Source organism: Suncus etruscus, chromosome 8 (genome assembly GCF_024139225.1).
Source record: "Suncus etruscus isolate mSunEtr1 chromosome 8, mSunEtr1.pri.cur, whole genome shotgun sequence".
NCBI lineage: Eukaryota > Metazoa > Chordata > Mammalia > Eulipotyphla > Soricidae > Suncus > Suncus etruscus.
Genome location: NC_064855.1, coordinates 45,483,093 through 45,505,749, shown reverse-complemented (window position 1 = coordinate 45,505,749; position 22,657 = coordinate 45,483,093). Strand labels below are relative to the sequence as shown.

The window sequence follows — 22,657 nt, the reverse complement described above, 5'->3', positions numbered from 1 at the left end:
CCTTGGCTTAGGAGATATAGGGTTTCTCCACCCATGAAGCATACAGTCATGGGAACAACTACAGGCTCCACACTCACTCATTTACACACCCCAAGGTATTTCTATGGTGCCAGGAAACTTTTCACTCGAATATGGGTGATGACATTTAGCTGGGGATCTTGTTATTTGCATAGGTCATAGGGCAAAGGCTAGGAAAGAGGGTTTTTTTTTCCCTTTTTTTATGGTTCTAGGAGTTCTGTTCCATCGCTGTTACACTCTTCAGTGATTAGTGGTCTTGGTTTTTGCTCAGATCCTAAACAGAGTCTAGAATATATTCTTTCATCATTGTTCCAGAAGTTCTGCTGGTCACAGTTGTCAAAGTCAGACCTCTGGGGTTAGAGATCTTGGTTTTTGTACAAATCCTAGGCTGACGTCTAGGCTAGGAACTTCCTCATTGGTCCCTTGATAGGTTTTTGTCCAGTTCATATTTGCCATGAGGTCTAGGTAAGGAACTTCCTCATTGGTCCCTTGATAGGTTCTGTCCAGTTCATGTTTGTCAAAGTCATTCTTCTGTAGATAGCATTTTTGGTGTTTGCATAGGGCAAAGGATGATATGTCTCCTGATTGCATCATACAGTTAGGTGATGAGATAGGGCAGCCCTCTCTTAGCTCAAGTGTTGCTATTTCCTCATGTCAGGATGTTATGTTAAAACTGATGCAGGTTGGTGCCAGGACGGTATTCGGAGTTTCCCCAAGAGGAGTTTGGTTCTCGGCACTGTTGTTGAGACCTTTGTGGTTCCACATCTGGGATCTGGGGTTCTGGGTTGGACAGTCGCTGTTCAATCACATGGAATCTAAGTTGGGTCCAAATGACACAAGTTCAGGGTAGGAGACATCCCTGTATTATAAAATGTAGATAAGAGCTTGTTTCTTGGCATAACATTTCCCTTTATTTAGAGTGCCTATGTAAAAGGGTATGGTAACATATTATATTGCTGATGGATTTGGAAGTAAGATAGTCTGCACAATCTCTGTGCCCTGGTTTTGACCCAAGCTTTTATCCCAGGCAAGACTTTTCTTGTAGGTTTTCATAACAAGCAGAAACTAAACAGGTTGGGTTGGAGGGAGAAAGAGAAGAAAAAGAAGAAAAAAAAGAAAAATTAGAGTAGAAGTAATAAAGAAAAATACATTTAAAAAGGCCATTAAAGAAAAAGTGCTGTTTAACGAGGCTGACTTACTTTTGGGAATGACCAGATAGAGGAGGTATTATTATAGAGGCATTAAACACACGGTTGGATTCAGTTTGCTAAGATTTTGGTGGGGATTTTTGCATCTCTGCTTATTAGTGAGATTGGTCTGTAGTTTACTTTCTTGGCAGTGTCTTTGCCATCTTTGGGAATGAGTGTGATATTTGCCTCATAGAAGGAGTTAGGGAGGATTCCTTTCTTTTCAATGATTTGGAAGAGCCTGAGGATTAGTGGTTGTAATTCTTCTCAGAATGTTTGATAAAATTCACCTGTAAAATCATCTGGACCTGGACTTTTGTTCTTGGGGAGTTTCTTTTTTTGTTTGTTTATTTGTTTTTTGTGGTTTTTGGGTCACACCCAGCAGTGCTCAGGGGTTACTCCTGGCTCCATGCTCCGAAATTGTTCCTGGTATGCACGGGGGACCATATGGGATGCCGGGATTTAAACTGATGACCTTCTGCATGAAAGGCAAACACCTTACCTCCATGCTATCTCTCCGGCCACTCTTGGGGAGTTTCTTAATTACTGTCTCAATTTACTTAGATGTTATTGGCCTGTTTAGGCTTTCTACATCCTCCTTATCGAGTCTCGAAAGGTGTTATTTTTCCAGAAATCTGTTGGTTTCTTCAGGGTTCTCTAGCCTCATTGAGTATAGTTGTTCATAATACTCCCTCATGATGGCTTGGCTTTCTTCGGGTTCTGTTGTAATTTCTCCCCTTAAATTAAATTAAATGATCCTATTTACCTGGGTGGTTCCTCCCTCTTCTTTTTTTGGTGAGTCTTTCCAGCATATTGTCTATCTTGTTTATTCTTTTGAAAAAAAAAAAAACAACTCCTTTTCTCATTAATTGTTGTATTTTCTTTGTTTCTATGTTGTTTATTTCTGCTCTGGTTTTTATTATTTTTCTCCTTCAGACTGTGTTTGGGTTCCTTTGCTGCTGTTTTTTTTTTCTCCAGATTCTAGTTGCCCTTGTAGGTTATTGATTTTGTCATTTTCCTCTTTCCTGATGTAGGCCTGTATTGCTATGAGTTTCCCCTTAATTACTGCTTTTGCTGTGTCCCACAGATTTTTGACAATTTGTCTCTTCATTGTTATTCGTTTCAAGGAATCTTTTAATTTCTTCCTTGATTTCCTCTTTGATCCAACTGTTGTTGAGTAGAAAGTTGTTTAATCTCCACAGTTGGATTTTCTCCACAGTTCCTTTTTACAGTCAATCTTGATCTCTGTTGCATAATGATCTGATAGGGTGCTTCTAATAATTCTTATATTTGTGACTTTGTGTAAATTAGATTTATATCCTAAGGCATGGTCTATTCTAGAGAAGGTTCCATGTGCACTTGAGAAGAATGTGTATTCTGCTTTCTTGGGGGTGGAGTGCCTTGTATACTTCCATTAGACCTATTTCCTCTAATTTCTCGTTTAGGGTTCTTATATCTTTGCTAGTTTTCTGTCTGGTGGATCTGTCAAGAGGTGATAGTGGAGTATTGAAATCTCCTACATTTCCTTCCATGTGTTTTTCTAGGTTTGTGAGTAAATGCCTTATATATTTTGCTGGCTCTACAGTTGGTGCATAGATATTGATCAGAGTCAGTACTTCTTGGTTTAATGTTCCCTGATCAGTAAGTAGTGACCCTTTTGGTCTCTGGGTACTTTATTGAGGTTGAATGCAATTTGATCTGAAATAAGAATGGTTGTACCAGATTCAACCCCCCCCCCCCCCCGCATGGATAATTGCTTTCCATCCTTTTATTCTAAGCCTGTATCTATTCTGTTCTTTTAGGTGTGTTTCTTGCAGGCAGTAGTTATCTGGTTTTTGTTTTCTGGTCCAACCCTCTACTATGTGTCTTTTAATTGGGGAATTTAGCCCATTGACATTTAAGGAGATTATTGACAGAGCGGGTTGTTGAGCTGCTGTATTGAATGGAGTAGTTGTTGGTACAATCAGGGATTTGGATTGTGTAATACAATTTTGAGTAGTTCATTTAGACATGGTTTGGTTAGCGCAAATAGTGTGAGTTCTTTCTTGTCTGAGAATATTTTTAATTCTCCCTCCCATATGAATGAGTTTTTCTGGGTAGTGGACTTTAGGTTGGAAGTTTCTTTTACTCAGTAGTTTAAATATGCCACTCCACTGTCTTGTTGCTTGAATTGTTTCAAATGGGAGGTCTGGTTTGATTTTTATAATCCTTCCTTTGGACTTGAGGGTTTCTCTCTCCCTTATTGCTTTAAATAACTCATCTTTCTCTTTATTTTTTGCTAATTGGATTACAATATGTCCCGTATTGGTCTATTAGGGTCTATTTTATAAGGGACTCTTTTTGCCTCCTGGATTTGTATGGGTTTTTCCTTCCAGAGGTTGGGAAAATTCTCTGCTATTATTTCCCTCACTACTTGTTCTCCTTTTTCCTTTTCCTCCCCTTCTGGTATTCCTACAATTAGTAGGTTATTTTTTTTCCTTTGTTCATTAGATACCTAACTTTTTCCTCCAATGTTTTATCTCCTACTTTTATATTGACTTCTTTGTAATTGTTGTTTTATAGTTTTTCTTCAAGTTTCTCTATGTCTTCAGTGTGCTTCTGCTATTATGGTTTGCTAACATGTTTTGTATTTCCCTTATTTCCAGTTGTGTGGATTCTTTCATCTTTTGTAAAAGTTCTCCTTTGAGTTGGTTGAATTGTTCATCTACAGATTTCTTAATTTTGGAGACTAGTGATTCCTTTATTTCCATTGCTAAGACATTCATTGTTGCTTTTAGTTTCTCATCTATTGGGCACGTGCATTTTGGTAGACTTCGAAACTTGGTAGGGGTTCCTTACCATTGCCCCAGCTGCTAGTGTCTTCCTTAGTTTGCCCATATTTCTTTGCATTTGGTGGTTTTAAATGTTGAGTTTTTGGGTTGTTTAATAAAATGGTCTGCCAAACTGGTTGGTTGTATTAGAGATGCATGAGGGTATATTTGATTTAGAGAGATTTGGAGTTTTTTTTTCTTTTTTTTATATTTTATTTAAACACCTCGATTATATAAATGATTGTGTTTGGGTTTCAGTCATGTAAAGAACACCACCCATCACCAGTGCAACATTCCCATCACAAATGTCCCAAATCTCCCTCCTCCCCACACAACCCCCGCCTGTACTCTAGACAGGCTTTCCATTTCCCTCATACATTCTCATTATTAGGACAGTTCAAAATGTAGTTATTTCTCTAACTAAACTCATCACTCTTTGTGGTGAGCTTCCTGAGGTGAGCTGTAACTTTAAGCTCTTTTCTCTTTTGTATCTGAAAATTATTATTGCAAGAATGTCTTTCATTTTTTTAAAACCCATAGATGAGTGAGACCATTCTGCATTTTTCTCTCTCTCTGACTTATTTCACTCAGCATAATAGATTCCGTGTACATCCATGTATAGGAAAATTTCATAACTTCATCTCTCCTGACAGCTGCATAATATTCCATTGTGTATATGTACTGTTTCTTTAGCCATTCGTCTGTTGAAGGGCATCTTGGTTATTTCCAGAGTCTTGCTATGGAAAATAGTGCTGCTGTGAATATAGGTGTAAGGAAGGGGTTTTTTATTGTATTTTTCTGTTCCTAGGATATATTCCTAGGAGTGATATAGCTGAATATATGGGAGCTCAATTTCCAGTTTTGGAGGAATCTCCATATCGCTTTCCATAAAGGTTGAACTAGATGGCATTCCCACCAGCAGTGGATAAGAATTCCTTTCTCTCCACATCCCCACCAACACTGCTTGTTCTCATTTTTTTGTGATGTGTGCTAATCTCTGGGGTGTGAGGTGGTACCTCATAGTTGTTTTGATTTGCATCTCCCTGATGATTAGTGATGTGGAACATTTTTTCATGTGTCTTTTGACCATTTGTATACATTCTTTGTCAAAGTGTCTGTCCATTTCTTCTTCCCATTTTTGATGGGATTGGATGTTTTTTTCTTGTAAATTTCTGTCAGTGCCTTGTATATTTTGGAGATTAGCCCCTTATCTGATGGGTATTGGGTGAATAGTTTCTCCCACTCAGTGGGTGGCTCTTGTATCCTGGGTGCTATTTTCTTTGAGGTGCAGAAGCTTCTCAGCTTTATATATTCCCACCTGTTAATCTCTGTTTACACTGCTTGGAGAGTGCAGTTTCCTCCTTGAATATGCCTGTAGTCTCAATGTCCTGGAGTGTTTTGCCTATGTGTTGTTCTATATATCTTATGGTTTCAAGTCTGATATCAAGGTCTTTAATCCATTTGGATTTAATCTTCGTAAATGATGTTAGCTGGGGGTCTAAGTTCAATTTTTTGCAAGTGGCTAGCCAGTTGTGCCAACACCACTTGTTGAAGAGGCTTTCCCTGCACCATTTAGGATTTCTTGCTCCTTTATCGACAATTAGGTGATTGTATGTCTGGGGAACATTTTCTGAGTATTCAAGCCTATTCCACTGATCTGAGGGCCTGTCCTTATTCCAATACCATGCTGTTTTGATAACTATTGCTTTGTAGTAAAGTTTAAAGTTGGGGAAAGTAATTCCTCCCTTATTCTTTTTCCCAATGATTGCTTTAGCTATTCTAGGGTGTTTATTGTTCCAAACGAATTTCAAAAGTGCCTGATCCACTTCTTTGAAGAATGTCATGGGTATCTTTAAAGGGATCGCATTAAATCTGAATAATGCCTTGGGGAGTATTGCCATTTTGATGATTTTAATCCTGCCAATCCATGAGCAGGGTATGTGCTTCCATTTTCACGTGTTTTTTTTTTATTTCTTGGAGCAGAGTTTTATAGTTTTCTTTGTATAGGTCCTTCACATTGTTAGTCAAGTTGATTTCAAGATATTTGAGTTTGTGTGGTACTATTGTGAATGGGGTTGTTTTCTTAATGTCCATTTCTTCCTTATTACTATTGGAGTATAGAAAGGCCATTGATTTTTGTGTGTTAATTTTGTAGTCTGCCACCTTGCTATACGAGGCTATTGTTTCTAGAAGCTTTTTGGTAGAGTCTTTAGGGTTTTCTAAGTAGAGTATCATGTCATCTGCAAACAGTGAGAACTTGACTGATTCTTTTCCTATCTGGAATCCCTTGATATCTTTTTCTTGCCTAATCGCTATAGCAAGTACTTCCAGTGCTATGTTGAATAGGAGTGGTGAGAGAGGACAGCCTTGTCTTGTGCTAGAATTTAGAGGGAAGGCTTTTAGTTTTTCTCCATTGAGGATAATATTTGCCTCTGGCTTGTGGTAGATGGCCTTAATTATATTGAGAAAGATTCCTTCCATTCCTATCTTGCTGAGAGTTTTGATCAAGAATGGGTGTTGGACCTTATCAAATGTTTTCTCTGCAAATATTGATATGATCATGTGATTTTTATTTTTCTTGTTATTGATGTTGTGTATTATGTTGATAGATTTATGGATGTTAAACCATCCTTGCATTCCTGGGATGAAAGTTACTTGATCATAGTGGATAATCTTATTAATGAGGCATTGAATCCTATTTGCCAGGATTTTGTTGAGGATTTTTGCATCTGCATTCATCAGCAATATTGGTCTGTAATTTTCTTTTTTGGTAGCCTCTCTGTCTGGTTAGGTAACAAGGTGATGTTGGCTTCATAAAAGCTATTTGGAAGTGTTTCCGTTTGTTCAATTTTATGAAAGAGTTTTGCCAGGATTGGTAGTAATTCCTCTTGGAAAGTTTGAAAGAATTCATTAGTGAATCCATCTGGGCCTGTGCTTTTGTTTTTGGGCAGACATTTGATTACGTTTTAATTTCATCAATGGTGGAAGATTATAAGAGTCCAAGAATTTATCCATTTCTTCCAGGTTCTCATTTTTAGTGGCGTAGAGTTTCTCAAAGTGGTTTCTGATTACCCTTTGATTCTCTGCCATATCAGTAGTGATCTCTCCTTTTTCATTCCTAATACGAGTTATCAAGTTTCTCTCTCTCTCTCTCTCTCTCTCTCTCTCTCTCTCTCACTCTCTTTCTTTGTTAGTTTTGCCAATGGTCTATCAATCTTGTTTATTTTTTCAAAGAACCAACTTCTGCTTTCATTGATCTTTCAGATTGTTTTTTGGGTTTCCACTTCGTTGATTTCTGCTCTCAGCTTTGTTATTTCCTTCTGTCTCCCTATTTATGGGTACTTCTGTTGAGCACTTTCTAGTTCTATTAGCTGTGTCATTAAGCTACTCAGGTAAGCCCCTTATTCCTTCCTGATGTGTGCTTGGAAAGCTATAAATTTTCTTCTCAGTACTGCTTTTGCTGTGTCCCATAAGTTCTGATAGTTTGTGTCTTTATTGTCATTTGTTTCCAGGAACCTTTTGATTTCCTCCTTGATTTCATCTCAGACCCACTTGTTATTCAGTATGAGGCTGTTTAACTTCCAGGTGTTAAAGTTTTTCTTCTGTGTCCCTTTGGAATTCACAAATAATTTCAGAGCCTTGTGTTCAGTGAATGTAGCCTGCAATATTTCTATCCTCTTGATATTATGGAGGTATGTTTTATGTGCCAGCATGTAGTTTATCCTGGAGAATGTCCCATGTACATTGGAGAAGTATGTGTATCCAGGTTTCTGTTGATGGAGTGTCTTATATATATCCACTAGGCCTCTTTCTTCCATTTCTCTCCTCAGGTCTCGTATATTCTTTTTTGTTTTCAGTCTGGTTGACCTATCCAGTGTTGACAAAGCTGTGTTGAGGTCCCCCACAATTATTGTGTTGTTATTGATATTATTTTTTAGATTTGTCAACAATTGTATTAAATATTTTGCTGGCCCCTCATTCGGTGCATATATGTTTAGGAGAGTTATTTCTTCCTGCTCTACATACCCCTTGATTAATATAAAATGTCCATCTTTGTCCCTTACCACCTTCCTGAGTATAAAGTTTGCATTATCTGATATTAGTATGGCCACTCCAGCTTTTTTATGGGTGTTGTTTGCTTGGATAATTTTTCTCCAGCCTTTTATTTTGAGTCTATGTTTGTTCTGACTATTCTTGTGCGTTTCTTGTAGGCAGCAGAAGGTTGGATTTAGTTTTTTGATCCATTTAGCCACTCGGTGTCTCTTAACTCGTGCATTTAGTCCATTGACGTTGAGAGAAAGAATTTTTCTGGGATTTATTGCCATCTTTATATCGAAATTTGGTGTGTCTTTTGGTTAGTCTTGTCTTAAATTAGGTCTTTCAGTTTTTCTCTTAAGACTGGTTTTGAGTCTGTAAAGTTTCTGAGCTGTTTATTGTCTGGGAAGCCATGTATTCTTCCGTCAAACCAGAAAGTGAATTTTGCTGGGTACAGTATTCTAGGTGAAGCATTCATTTCAATCAACGTTGTCACAGTATCCCACCACTGCTTTCTGGCCTTGAGTGTTTCTGGTGATAGGTCTGCTGTAAATCTCAAGGATGCTCCCTTGAATGTAATTTCCCTTTTTGATCTTGCTGTTTTCAGAATTCTGTCTCTCTCTGTGGGATTTGTCATTGTGACTAGGATGTGTTTTGGGTATTTTTTCTGGGGTCTCTTTTGGTTGGTACTCTTCGAGCATGCAGGATTTGATCACATATATTCTTTAGCTCTGGAAGTTTTTCTTTAATGATGTTCTTGACCGTTGATTCTTCCTGGAAATTTTCTTCCTGGGTCTCTAGGACTCCAATGATTCTTAAGTTGTTTCTGTTGAGCTTATCATAGACTTCTATTTTCATCTGTTCCCATTCTTTGACTAATTTTTCCACTGTCTGTTCATTTGCTTTAAGTTTTTTTCCAGTCTCTCCCACTGTATGGAATTGTTATTTATCTCATCTTCCACAGCAGCAAGTCTATTCTCAGCTTCTGATACCCTGTCCCAGACCTTACCCATTTTGTCATTCTCTTCGTTTACTGAGTTTTTCAGGCCTGTTGACATGTTATTTCAGTTTGGAGTTTTGTGATTTCTGTCTTCATATTTTCTTGGTTCTTATTAGTGTTCTGTTCAACTCGATCCATGTTTCTTTGAGTTTTTTGAGCATCTTCCATATTGCTTGTCTAAAGTCCTTATCTGAGAGGTTGATTAGTTGGTTGGTCATTATCTGGTCATCAGAATTGTTATCTTCATTCTCTATGTCTGATGCTGGCCTGCATTATTTCCCCATTGTCACACTTGTATTGTGGTTTTTTCTATGTGTTGTGGTGGTATTCATTGGCTAAATGATGTACGCAGCCACACTCCTCTGGCTCCACCCTTTCTGGGTGGGTAGACTTGCCTCCAAGGGAGGGGAGTCCTCTGTGGATGAAGCCTCTCACAGGATCAAATCTTAGGCCTGAGCACACAGCAGAGTAGACAGTCTGGAGAGAAATGCAGTCTGGAGAGAAATGCTGGGCTTCAGTGGTCCAGCACAGTTCTTAGTGTGATTTTTTTCTTCTTGTTGCAATGGTGTTCTTCCCTTAGAAAGAGCTCATGGCCGCATTGTGAAGCAAAGCTAAGTGCTCTTCTGGAGCCTCTTTTCAGCTCACTCCCAAGAGTTTTATGCGACAGGACAGGAGACATACACACATAGGCAGCACTCACAATTTTTCACAGTTGTGCCCTACTGGGCAGGCGTAGTTTTGTAGATTTTTCCCAGCCTGACGTCACAAACAGGGGACCTGGCTTCTGAAAAGTATTGCTTATAGACGGTTTTCACGTTATAGAGCAGTTCCTTGGTGTTCCCGCCCTAGAACAGGCCTCTCGGAGAACGAGCTTTCTGGAGCCTGTTTTTGGCCCACTCCCAAGAGGTTCACGGGACAGAACAGGAGACAGACACACACAGGCAGCACTCACAATTTTTTATACTCGGGCCCCACTCGGCAGGCGTAGTTTCATAGATTTTTCGAGTTTTTTTTTTTTCTTTAACCCAGGTGGGATTGTCTAAGTATGATAGTGATTTTATAAGCTGCTTCATATTTTTGCTATCCTGTTTTTTGGGCAGTGGATTATCAGAGCAAATTGGATGTTGGTTCTGGGCTGACTAGACCTATATGGTATAAATTAGGCCAATCTAAGTGTTTAGCGGGTTCAGTGGAAAGGACATTCCCAGACCTGGAAGTGTGGTTTATGTCTGTTCCCAGGTTCCCACACTCAGTGTACCCAGAGCCTCCTGGGCTGAGGTGGTGAGATGTTTTTTCCCAAGTGCTTTCTTCCTGCCTTCCTGAGCAAATGAGGTTCCTCTTTTTTCCCTGATCCCCTCACTCACAGTGTCTCTGTGCCACCTGTGCTGAGGCAGTGAGTTGGTGATTCTTGTGCTCTTCCTCCCTGCTTTCCTGGACAAGTGTGGGCCCTGGGCCCTTCACTCTTAGTGTCTCCAGGTCGCCTGTTCTGAGGCAGCAAGATGGCAACTCCTGCATGCTTCCTCCCTGTCTTCCTGGTCAAATGTGGTGCCCCTCTGGGCCCTTGTCCTCACACTCACAGTCTCTCCATGTTGCCTGGCCTGAGGCCATGAAATGGCAACTCCCACGTGCTTCCTCCCTGTCTTCCTGGTCAAGTGTGTTGCCCCTCTGGGCGCTGGGCCCCTCACTCACAGTGTCTCCAGATCACCTGTGTTGAGGCAATGAGATGGTGACTCCCTTCTTCTCTTTCTGATTTACTATTTTTTGAATCTCCCACTAGTGTTCCTAGTGGACCCAAATGCCTTGGTTCCAGCTGGACCAAATACCTGAGGATGCAGAGCAGATAGGGCCCTGTGGGCCTAAGATGACCTGAGTAACAATGGCAGTGCCAAGCACTCCCACGGCCAGCTCTACTGGTTCTCCAGAGCCTTCAAGACTATACTTAGATATACTTGGGGGCCATATGATGCTGAAGATCAAACCAGAGTCATCAGCAAAACAAGTCCCTAACTGCTGAGCTATTTCTTCAATCCAATACAGTAATGCACTGTTTGTTATTCAGTGACACTATAGTTGTACAAACGTACATAATACTAGATTAATCACTTAACCCAACATTTTCAACTCTGAGGAAGAGATGGTCATAAAAATTTGGAGACTTCAAAAGTATTGTCTTATCACAGAAGAATTGTTTCACAAAATTTAAAATTAAAAACTAGGGCAGTACCTAGAGGAAATTTACAACTATCTAGTTTATGAGGCAAGCAGAAAATTATCAATCAAGGGTGATTTCCAGTAACTTATGTTTGTAACTGAGAAAGAAATGTTTCTGGAAAAAATAAATGTGTTTAAGATTATGTAAAGATTCTGAAAGATTATTAGTTTTTTTCAGGAATAGTTACTGGAAGTGCACCAATAATCAAAAATAAGAAAAATTAGTTTTAGTGGTTTTCTTTTGCTCTTGATGAATTTGAGTATGTAACAAATACTACTTTGTGTATTTAAGAAATCAATGCTGAAATTGAGTTACGTTAAGGATGTCCACAAAACAAGATGATATATAAGAATATTTACCAGAATCTAAAACAATGATTATTTTGTATGATCTGAAGTAAATAAATTAGCATGGGCAGAGTAGAAGTTGGTAAAATACACATAGAACAGAAAAAGTCTTTGGTGAATGGAATTATAAATTGTTTAATGTAAGGTATTTAAAATTTGTGGTTATTTATTAGCCATTTTATAGACAATATTTTAATCTACCAAACAAGATTGAATTAATAGTATTAATATTTTGGGGGGATTGGGTCACACCTTGCAGTGCTCAGGGAGTACTCTTGTTTCTGTGCTGAAGGATCACTCATGGAGAGGGAGGGGAGCCTATGGGTATTTAGGATTAAACCCAAATTGGATACATGCAAGCCGAGTGCCTACCCTCTGTCACTCAACATTATTTGTGGATTAGCCAATGGCAGTCAAATTAAGTTTTGGCAGAAATAAAAGTTCATCAACTTTTATATAAATAAAATAAAAATAAAAAAATAAAAAGTTTCATCAACCAGTTCATTGGCTTAGCAGTAATATAAAATTGCTTCATTGAGTTTAGGATTGATGACATATTTCTGAATATTGAAATATTTCTGAATGAGAGGAACTTCTTTAAGTTACTCTTAAATTGGGGAATTGGTTTTCTTAAAATATGATAGTTTCTGTAATGAATTCAGCTTAAATTGATACAAAACAATGATAATATGTATGCAAAGATAAGTTATTTTTATAACAACTAATTTTAAAATCAAATAACATCAAGATATTTTTATGTAGCTTTCCATGTTGTTAAAAATTTTAATCTATGCCCAGGCCTCAAAAATTATTAAGAAAAGACTTTTGCACTTATATGTTCATTGTAGCGCTATTCACAGTAGCCAAAATCTGGAAACAAATCAAGTGTACAAGAAAAGATGACTGGGTAAAGAAACTGATACATATACACAATGGAATACTACTCAGCAAAAAGAAAAGATAAAATCACGCAGTTTGTTGCTATGTGGATAGATATGGAGATGTATATATTGAGTGAAGTTAGATAAGGACAGACACAGTGTGATCTTTCTCATAAGTGGAATATAAAGAAACGAAGTAGAAGTAGAGATTTGACAAATATTCAAAGGTAACAGAAACTGAGAACGGGTATAAGATTACCATAATAGGGAAGGGAAGTGGGAAGAATAGGAGGGGGCAGTGTAGGACACTTGGAAGTGAACAGTACAGTGCAGGAATATGTTATGTGGGAAACCTTATCATTAATATTATTGTAAACCATAGTGCTAAAATCAAAATGAAAACTTTCCAGGGGAAAATCTAAATAAGCTTATGGGACTATTGGTCTTATATTAAAAAATATAATGTTGATGTGGAGAATTTTTGCATGTGTCTTTAGGCAATCTTTCTCCTTTGAGAAAATATCTGTTCACTTCTCATTTCTTGATTGGGTTAGATTTTTTTTTGTGCTAAAAAAATAGTATGGAAATAATATCCAGAGATAATAGAGAGCCAAAGGACTAGTCCACTGGTAGGAAGCTTGCCACAAAGAGTGATAAATGCAGTTAGGGTAGAGAAAAGTCCACTATCAGTTGAAACTGATCACTCTGGAGAAGAATTGGGTGCTTGTTAGGTCATACCTTATTTTACCAAAAACAAAGATCACCCTGGTTTCTTTGTATCTGTATGTTTACAACTTGGTTTTAAACAAAACAAAGATTTTCTTATATGTAAATTGGGTGGGTCAGGCTCAGAATAGACTGAGCTCTCTACTCTTACTACATTCTTATTGCCCTACCTGAGCGTAAAAACAGTTCTGGCGTGCAGCTTGCTTGAGATCTGAGGTAGAAGATTGCTAGACTATACATGTTTACTTTCAGCCAGGTTAGGATTATTTCATGCACGACCTTGATATTGGAGATTTGGTGCGCGGGGTGATTTTTACAGGTACTGAAAGGGGATAAAGTGATGTGAATAGCATCCCTTTATTAATAATAGTGCAAAACACAGTGTCAAAACAGAAAAAGAGAGGGAGAGAAGTAAAATGTTTGTCCCAGATGCAGGCAGGGAAAGGGAACATTGATGGCAGGAAAAGTGTACTGTTGTGGGGTAGTGTACATTCTATGACAGAAACTCAATCATGACCAAACTGTAACCATGATGCTTAAATAAAGTAATTATAAAAAAGAAAATATCATCTTATATAATTTCTTATGGTCTACATTAATAAAGATTGTAATAATTCACATGGATATAAAAATATTGAAGCAAGAGCTTCATATCTATCAAAATTTGCAGTTTATCTATTTCCTGAGCTCAAACTATAATTTCAGCATTTTTTAAGGCTTTTTATTCAGGTACAAAAGGTATTTATATATTACAGAATCCATTTACTGTGCAACTGGGACACTTTTGTCTAACCTTAAATTGTAACTGATTAATTTGCAGTATAATGACATGCTAATGTGTAGAAAAATATCTCCAAATGCCTTCTAAACATTGAATATGTTGAATTGAAATAATATATTTATGATTCAATATCAATTGTGACAGTGTATGTGTAAAAAGACATTTTCAAAAATGAAATACATAAAATTACATTACAGAATACTATTAACATAAACATTTGCAGTTGATTTTGGTGACAGGAAACATTAATGTCGAATATAAACTAAATGAAATATTATTCCCTCCCAACTCGTTTCACTTTGTTTTTGTTTTTGAGTCACATCTGGCTGAACTTAGAGCTTATCTTTAGCCTTGTACTCAAGGATCACTCTTGGTGGGCTCAGGGGACCATATGAGATGCTGGGGAATCGAACCCTGGTCTGCTTTTGTGTAAGGCATATGCACTACTCATTACATTCTCTTTAGCCCCAGAAAGAGTTTCATTCTTGTTTGCAGACCTATTTTACAGGCAGTGGTATTCAACTATTATTACTATAATATTTTGAATTTCAATAAATATGGAATTTTGTCTTATTTTATAAGCACTTATAAGCACAGTTTTCTCAGTTTTGTCTGTTGACCTTCAAAGCTAAAATACTGTCTGACTTTTACAGAAAACATTTTCCAATTTACTTTACATTAAGGTATTATAATTAAAATTTTGGAGGGACCATCTTGGCTTTGTATTTAGGGACATTTTGCCCTGAGCTTTGGTGACCATGTGCAGTACTGGGGCCTGAAGCAGAGTTGTGGTTCTGGTTGCAGACTAGGCAAGCAGCAACTTAACCTTTGTGGTATGTCTCTGGCCCCAATATTAATATATTTTTATTCTGCTTAGTATACCTCCACATACTAGTAGAATTTATGCGTTTGACTCTTAATGTCTTTAGATGAAAATAATTTTGTTTGTTTGTTTTTGGGCCACACCCGGTGACACTCCAGGGTTACTCCTGGCAATCCACTCAGAAATCGTCCTAGGTCAGCTGTGTACAAGGCAAACACCCTACCACTGTGCCACCTCTCCATCCCCTAGATGAAAATAATTTTTATCTAATGTGGAATGTTTGTTTTTCTCCTGATTTATTTTTTTTTGCAGTTTAATGCTAATGTAATACAATCATGATGATTTGTGATTTGTGTTAATTTCTACTTTGGAGAAGATATTGCTCTATATCCTGTGGCTATAAATGAATGGTAAAGTTTCTTACTTTATAAATGTGCAAGGTTCTATTTGCTACAGTGACATTTGTGGCGGGGGCATGTGCAGCCATGATCAGGTATATCAGCTCTGTGCTCAAGGATCACTCTTGGCAGGTTTCAGGGGACTGTGTGGGGTACCAGTGGTTGAAACTGGCTTGGTTGCATCCAAAATAAGCATCCTACATGCTTTACTACCTTTTTGGACCCTGACATATTTAAAAGTGTTATAGACATTACTTTAAAGGTATCTGTATTGAGATGAGGCAAATGATAAAACAAAACATAAATCAACAGTTTTATCTTTATGTAATCTTAATTTATCTTAATTTTTATGCATGCCTACAATGAGTTGAAATGCCCAGAAATGGATGTACTTATTTTTGAGGAATAGTGCTTACTCCTACGTCTGTGCTCAGGGATCATTCCTGGCAGTGCTTGGACCATATGTGGTGCTGACAACTGAACCATGTTCAGCTATGTGCAAGGCAATTACTGTACTATATCTGGCCTGAGGAAGAGCTTTTTCTTTCTTTTTTTTAAACTTCACTCATAACAGGTAAGGGGTACAGAGGAAGAGTCAAATTAGATAAAATGAAATTTAATTTCCTCAGGAAGACATAAAGTGATATCTTGCCTTTTTAGTACTATTATATTCATTGATTTGCTGTTCTGGAAATAAAAGCAGGTCAGTTTTAACCCTTTTGTATGGTATTATTGTTTTATGTCTGTGAACCTTAGACTTTTTGGTACCTTAGTTGATTTTGGGAGGTTTTTGGAAAGCGAAGAAAACGAAGTAGCATTTAGTGCCTTGGAAAGCTTTAGTGACAACCAGAGATTCAGGAATAGTCTTCTTAGAGCCTTACAGAAAGTAAATGATTAATGGTAGTTATTTGTATGGAGAATAACAGAAACACAGAAGATTAAAAGTTAAGGAACAAAAAATCCTCACAGAGTTTAATATATAGGTTTTGGCTTAGATTTAAATAGTATGGAACAATTAATTGCATATAGATGATGTTTGGCTAAGTAGATTATTTCTTTAAAATATGTTCTTTATAATTCAGTTCTGTGGTCAGTCTTAGACTCATTTGCAGCTTTAACTGACAACTGTTAAAAATACAATTAATATTCATATAGCTCTATATTGGCCAGAATAAATAAATGAAGGAAGGTTATCTTTACAGCTTATTGCAGCTTATGGTAATTAAAAATGAACATAAATTACTAGTTCAAAGCAATGTAACTTCTCATTAGCTTTTTTCAATATTCCTTTGTCACCTCCTTTGTACTTCAACAGTGAGCAAGTAAGTAACCTCAGAAAATGAGAGAAACTAGTTTTTATTTTAAAAGTCCTTTTAAAGCATGTATGCTGGAGAATAATAATAAAAATGCTTTAAATTGGGGAGTGAAACTTTTATTTAAAGTTACTGTATTTTGTGTCTAGGAGCCCCAAAGAAGATGAATTTGGCTGAGATTTGTGACAATGCAAAGAAAGGAAGGGAATATGCACTTCTTGGAAACTATGACTCATCAATGGTTTATTACCAGGGAGTGATCCAGCAGATTCACAGACATTGTCAGTCTGTCAGAGACCCAGCTGTAAAAGGCAAATGGCAGCAGGTGAGGTCATGTTTATTATTTAGTGAATGAGGGTAATGATCTATTCTTTAATTAAATTTTTTTAAAAATCATTACAGTTTTTAGTTTTTTGGGACACACCTGGAAATAATTTAACGAGACCTCTCACATGTAAAGTATGTGCTCAGCTTAGCCCATTGAACTATCTCTTCAACTCAATGTCAGAAGACCACTTTTTTTTTAAATAAATATTTATTTAAGCACCATGATTATAAGCATGTTTGTAGTTGGGTTTCAGTCATAAACAGAATATACCAATGCAACAATTCCACCACCAATGCCTCTCCTTCCCCCCCACCCCCGCCTCAGGCATTCTACTTCTCTCATTCTCTAACATTGTCATGCTAGTTGTTAGTGTAGTTATTTCCCTAATAGCGTTCACCACTTTTTGTGGTGAGCTTCACATTGTGAGCTTGTCCTTCCAGCTCTTCCAGCCCTTAACTCTCTTGTCTTTGGGCCTTATTACGGAAATGTCTTTAATTTTTCTTAAAACCCATAGATGAGTGAGACTATTCTGTGTGTCTCTCTCTCCCTCTGACTTATTTCCTTGTTGGAGAGGTTTTCCGTTGAGGTTTTCAATTCATCTACTTAGTTTTTTAGACCTATTATTTCAGTTTGGAGTTTTCTGATTTCTATCTTCATATACTCCTGATTCTTATTTGTATATTTTTCAATTCGATCTATGCTTTTTTTGAGTTATGAGAACATCCTTTATATTTCTTCTCTAAACTCCATAGTTGAGAGACTAACTAGGTGGTTGGCTGTTTTGGGGACATGAGAGTTGCCATCTTCATTCTCAATACTTGTTGTTGGTCTGCGTTGTTTCCCCATTGTCACACTTGTATTGTGGATTTTTCTATGTGTTGTGGTGATATTCATCGACTAGATGTTGTGCACGCCCTGAAACAGAGTGTACATGCTCCTCTAGCTCCACACTTTGTGGGCGGGACTGCTCATCTCTGAAGAAGATGAGCCCTCAGGGAAGAATGCCAAAGAGAGGATCAAAATTCCAGGCTGAAGCTGTGCAGAGAAAAGGCCCAAGATGTCTGCTGTGATTCTGACACACAGCAGAAATCAGCTAGTTCCACTGTCTGTAGGCGGAACACTTACCTGAGAAGAAAAGCCTCAGGGCCACTTTTTTTTTTAAGCAACACATCTATTTGTACTTGAAACACTAAATTATGAAAATTAATTGGTTAGAGACTGGAGAGATAGGATAGCTGGTAGGATGCTTTTCTTGCATGCTGCTGACCTCATTCAATACCAGACAACAACTTGTGGTCCCTCCTACCAGCAGTGATCCTTGAGAGTAGAGCCAAGGAATAAGCCCTGAACATTGCTGGGTATGACCCTAAAACAAACAAACAAAAAACCCCACAAAAATTAGTTGGAAATCTTGTAAATAGTTTATATGTATCTAAAATGTATTTAAATGTTCTCTAAATAAATGTTTTGCCTACTTTAAAGTTTAGATAATATATTTTTTTGGTTAACTTTTCATTATCAGTTGCCTAATTGTGTGTTTAAAATATTCATTTTTGGGGGGCCAAAGCAATAGCATAACAGGTAGGGCATTTACCTTTCATGTGTTAGACCCAGGTTTGATATACTGTCCCCCAAGCTTGCCAGATATAACCTCTAGCCATTGCCGGCTCTGGTCCCACCTCCAAAACAGGATTTTTACTCTTTCCTCATTTCATTTTATATATAGGTGTGTTTCATTTCAACGTCAGGGATCAAACCTGAGTCTGATATATTCAAGCTAAGTTACTTCTAAGGTTCAAGGCATTCTACTGCTAAGTTACATCCTGGTGCTTTACATTTAATTTTGATTCATTGTATAGAACATTTCCCCTATGTTTTCTTTTCCTTATCTTTTGAATGTTACCTTAAAAATACAAAGGTGTCAGGAGTCTAATAAAACAAATGTTTCCATATTTCTTAACTTTACAATTAGTCATATTTTAGTTGAATTAATAAACATGTGAATTATAGTTTTCCTATTTATTTATTTATTTATTTATTTTGCTTTTTGGGTCACACTGGTGATGCTCAGGGATTACTCCTGGCTATGAGCTCAGAAATAGCTCCTGGCTTGGGGGACCATATGGAATGCCGGGGGATCGAACCCCAGTCTGTCCTAGGTTAGCACCTGCAAGGCAAAATGCCCTAGTACCTCTTGCGCCACTGCTCTGGTCCCAGTTTTCCAACTTACTTTTAAAAAGTTAAATTATTTTAAAATTAAAGATATAAAACAAATGATAGTTTTAAATTTACTATTTCAGTACAGCACTTGCAAGTGTTTCTTCTAGTTTTTATTTTATTACAATTTCAAGGTAAATTTAACTTTGTCCTAATTTTTTTTTCAAATTATTTTGAGTGACAACAATATACTTATTTTAACTTAAGTTGAAATTATTAGCCTTATTCACCTGGCAGATAGACAAAAGTAGTTTATTTATTTGTTTATTTTTTTTATTTAAACACCTTGATTACATACATGATTGTGTTTGGGTTTCAGTCATGTAAAGAACACCACCCATCACCAGTGCAACATTCCCATCACCAATGTCCCAAGTCTCCCTCCTCCCCACCAGTAGTTTATTAATCTAACATACAAATACCTTTGCTGTGTTCATACAGTATATAGTAACTATTTTATTCAGACATTTATACTACTGCATTTCTTTTTCTTAGGGTTCTAAAATTTTATTTCTTTATGATATGATTTGCATTATTAGCTGCTTAATTTTACCTATATTTTTCTTTGATTCTGTGATTCTTTTTATGTTCCTTTCCTTTTTTAAAATAAAATTTTATTTGACACACCTGATTGTACTTAGGAGTTAATCCTTGCTCTGCACTTAGGAATCAGTCCTGGTGATTTTGGAGGAATTGCCTAGCATGCTGGGTATCAAATCCATGTCAGCCATGTGCAAGGCAAACAAACACCCTACCCACTGAACTATTGCTCCAACCCCATTATATTCTTTCCTATTCAAAATAAAGTTAAGGAAAAGATTGTTATGCTCTGTTTACAATTAAGTGTGCTTTCAGGTTAAAGTTAGAATTATTAAAGTTTACAATTATATAAATTATATAATAATTATATAAGTGCACAATTCAATCATATAAATTATTAAGTGTACAATTAAATTTGTTATCTGTTTGCTTTTGAAAACAAAAGCATAAGAATTTCCACAAAATAGTTTAAAGAGGCTCTGAGTTCAGTTCCTGACACTGCATGCATTCTATGTACCACCAGCAGCTCTCTGGAGATCCCTGAACACTTCTGGAATAGTTCTGAAATCAAATTAGAATGGTTCCAGTAAACCCAACACCTCTGTACCTGCTTAGAACTTTCTGGCTTAGTTGGTTGAGTATTGCTGGGAGTGGCTTCCAGGGTCAGCCCTATCCCTATATAGAATTTCTACATTTTAGATGCTCAGGAAAGTTTTGAAACATAGGGAAAGTCTTGTTGTTGAACCCAAAATGAAATATTACAAGAACTTGGAAGAATTTAAACAAAATAATTCAAATTTTAGGTGGTAGAGGATTTGGATCAATTTAAAATTGTATTTCAGGCTTTGGTATGTTCAGAACAGACATTTCATCTTTTGTGATATTGAGTAAAAGAAATGCTGGTGGAGATTTCACTGAAAAATTTAGAAATTTATTTACAACTACATGCTTTTGTTCTTGAATTTGGGGCCTCACATGGTGGTGCTCAGAGCTCTCTTGGTTTAATGTGGAGGCCCTCTGGATGGTGTTTGTAGGACCATATGGTACCAAGGATTGAACCTGGGCCTCCTGCATGCTTTTTAGCTTATTGAGAAGGCTCTATAACCCCTACAACTGCATGAAAGGATTTGGCATAATATTAAGGATATCTGGGAATGGTTGTCCCATTCTTTGGGAAAATGCTTTATTGTGAACTTATAATTCTTACTGTAAAAACATATCCAGTGTATTTTCCTCCAAATCAATTGTTGCCCTTTTATCTTTATTATTTTAAATACATCTTTGTTTAAATATAATTTTAAATATATTTAAAATGTTTAAATATAATTGTTAAATATAATTTTGTATACTTGAGTATTTATTAAAATAAATACTTGCACTCTATAACAAGTTATTATTTCTAATGTATATAATGTTGTTTAATATGTTCTAGCATAAAGCCTTTTTTTCTTTTTAAGGTTCGGCAGGAATTATTAGAAGAATATGAACAAGTTAAAAGCATTGTCAGTACTTTAGAAAGTTTTAAAATCGATAAGCCCCCAGATTTTCCTGTGTCCTGTCAAGATGAGTCATTTCGAGATCCTGCTGTTTGGCCACCACCTGTACCTGCAGAACACAGGTAAATGGTCTAATGCATTTTCTCTTTTTGTGCTTTTTTGGTATGGGTCATATACATGTAGTGTGTTTATAATTTTTACACCTACAGGTTTAAAAAGTTTGTATTTGATAAAGAACAGAAGTAAATCATCTGTGATAGTTCTTTCTTTGGCTTGTTTGCTACTGTGATCATGAAAGTCATCTGATAGTCTAGAATTTATTATTTTAAGTGCACACTTAATTACAATTGCAGGTCTTGCATACTGAGTTCTACTCATTGTGCTCACACATTCTTGTTAAATATCAAACACTGTTGTAGCACTGGGATCACAAATGGTTGAACTGACAGGATTTCACTTGGAGACACCTTTGTCTTGTTTCTGGTCTTAGAGAAGATTCCAGTTTACCATGGCTGAATATTATTATTTTTTAATATATAAATCTGTATTTAAGCACCATGATTATAAGCATGTTTGTAGTTGGGTTTCAGTCATAAACAGAATACCTCCCTTTACCAGTGCAACATTCCCACCAGCAGTGCCCCCACCTCCATGGGTTTTGTTATGTAAAGATATACTCCATTTAAATAGTTTGCTGAGGGTTTTTAGTCATGAAATCCTATTGTGACTTGTCAGTCCAATTTTTACATCTATAATTGTTACTGTTTTATTATTCATAATATTAACATGGTATATCACTTTTATTGATATATTTATGTTGGACCATGTTTGCATCCTGGGAACAGTTCCCACTTGGTCGTGGAATATAATCCTTTTAATGTGTTATTGAATTTGTTTTGCTAGTATTTTTGTTGAGAATTCATCTGTAATTTAAAATTTTTTTTGGTTCACATGCAGTTTTCTCACTGTATCTCTGTCTCTGTCTCTCTGTCTCTCTGTCTCTCTGTCTCTCTCTGTCTCTCTCTGTCTCTCTCTGTCTCTCTCTCTCTCTCTCTCTCTCTCTCTCTCTCTCTCTCTCTCTCCTGGAATTGTAGAGGATTTGTGCCATGGGACAGTTAGTTATATTTTTGTGGCTACATTTTTTGTAGTTTTTTCAGGCAGTAATCCAGAGGATTCAATTAAGGCTGCGATTCTACACCTACATCACTATAGAAATGTGTATTTTTATTTAAAACATGCCACAAACTTTGAAGCAAACCTATATTTTTAATTTTTAGGTGCTCGGGTATTTTAGTATTGTAAAGTTATACTAAAATTTTATTTAACACTAGGTAGATAAACTGAATAATGAGAATTTTTATAAGGTAAAAAAAATCCCAACATAATGATATATATGTAACTCAGCACAGAGTTTAAGATAAGGAACACTACTTTGATTTTTGAAGTTCCTCTGTGTCCTGTTCCCTTACCACCCTTTTTAGAATTTGACACTGTCCTGAATTGGGGCTTATCATCCCTTTGCCTGATTATAAACTTTCAAAATAC

The 22,657-nt window shown here is 36.7% G+C and overlaps 1 protein-coding gene across 2 annotated transcripts in view; it reads left to right on the top strand.

Annotated features, from left to right (window-relative positions):
- The window catches only part of KATNAL1 (katanin catalytic subunit A1 like 1), a 71,172-nt gene that overhangs the window by 5,939 nt on the left and 42,576 nt on the right, over window positions 1-22,657 (top strand). For both annotated transcript variants that reach the window (XM_049778797.1, XM_049778796.1), the window contains exons 2-3: window positions 16,681-16,856; window positions 21,074-21,234. In XM_049778797.1, the coding sequence (XP_049634754.1) occupies window positions 16,695-16,856; window positions 21,074-21,234 (323 nt within the window). In that variant the 5' untranslated portion in view covers window positions 16,681-16,694. The remainder of the gene's footprint in view (window positions 1-16,680; window positions 16,857-21,073; window positions 21,235-22,657) is intronic.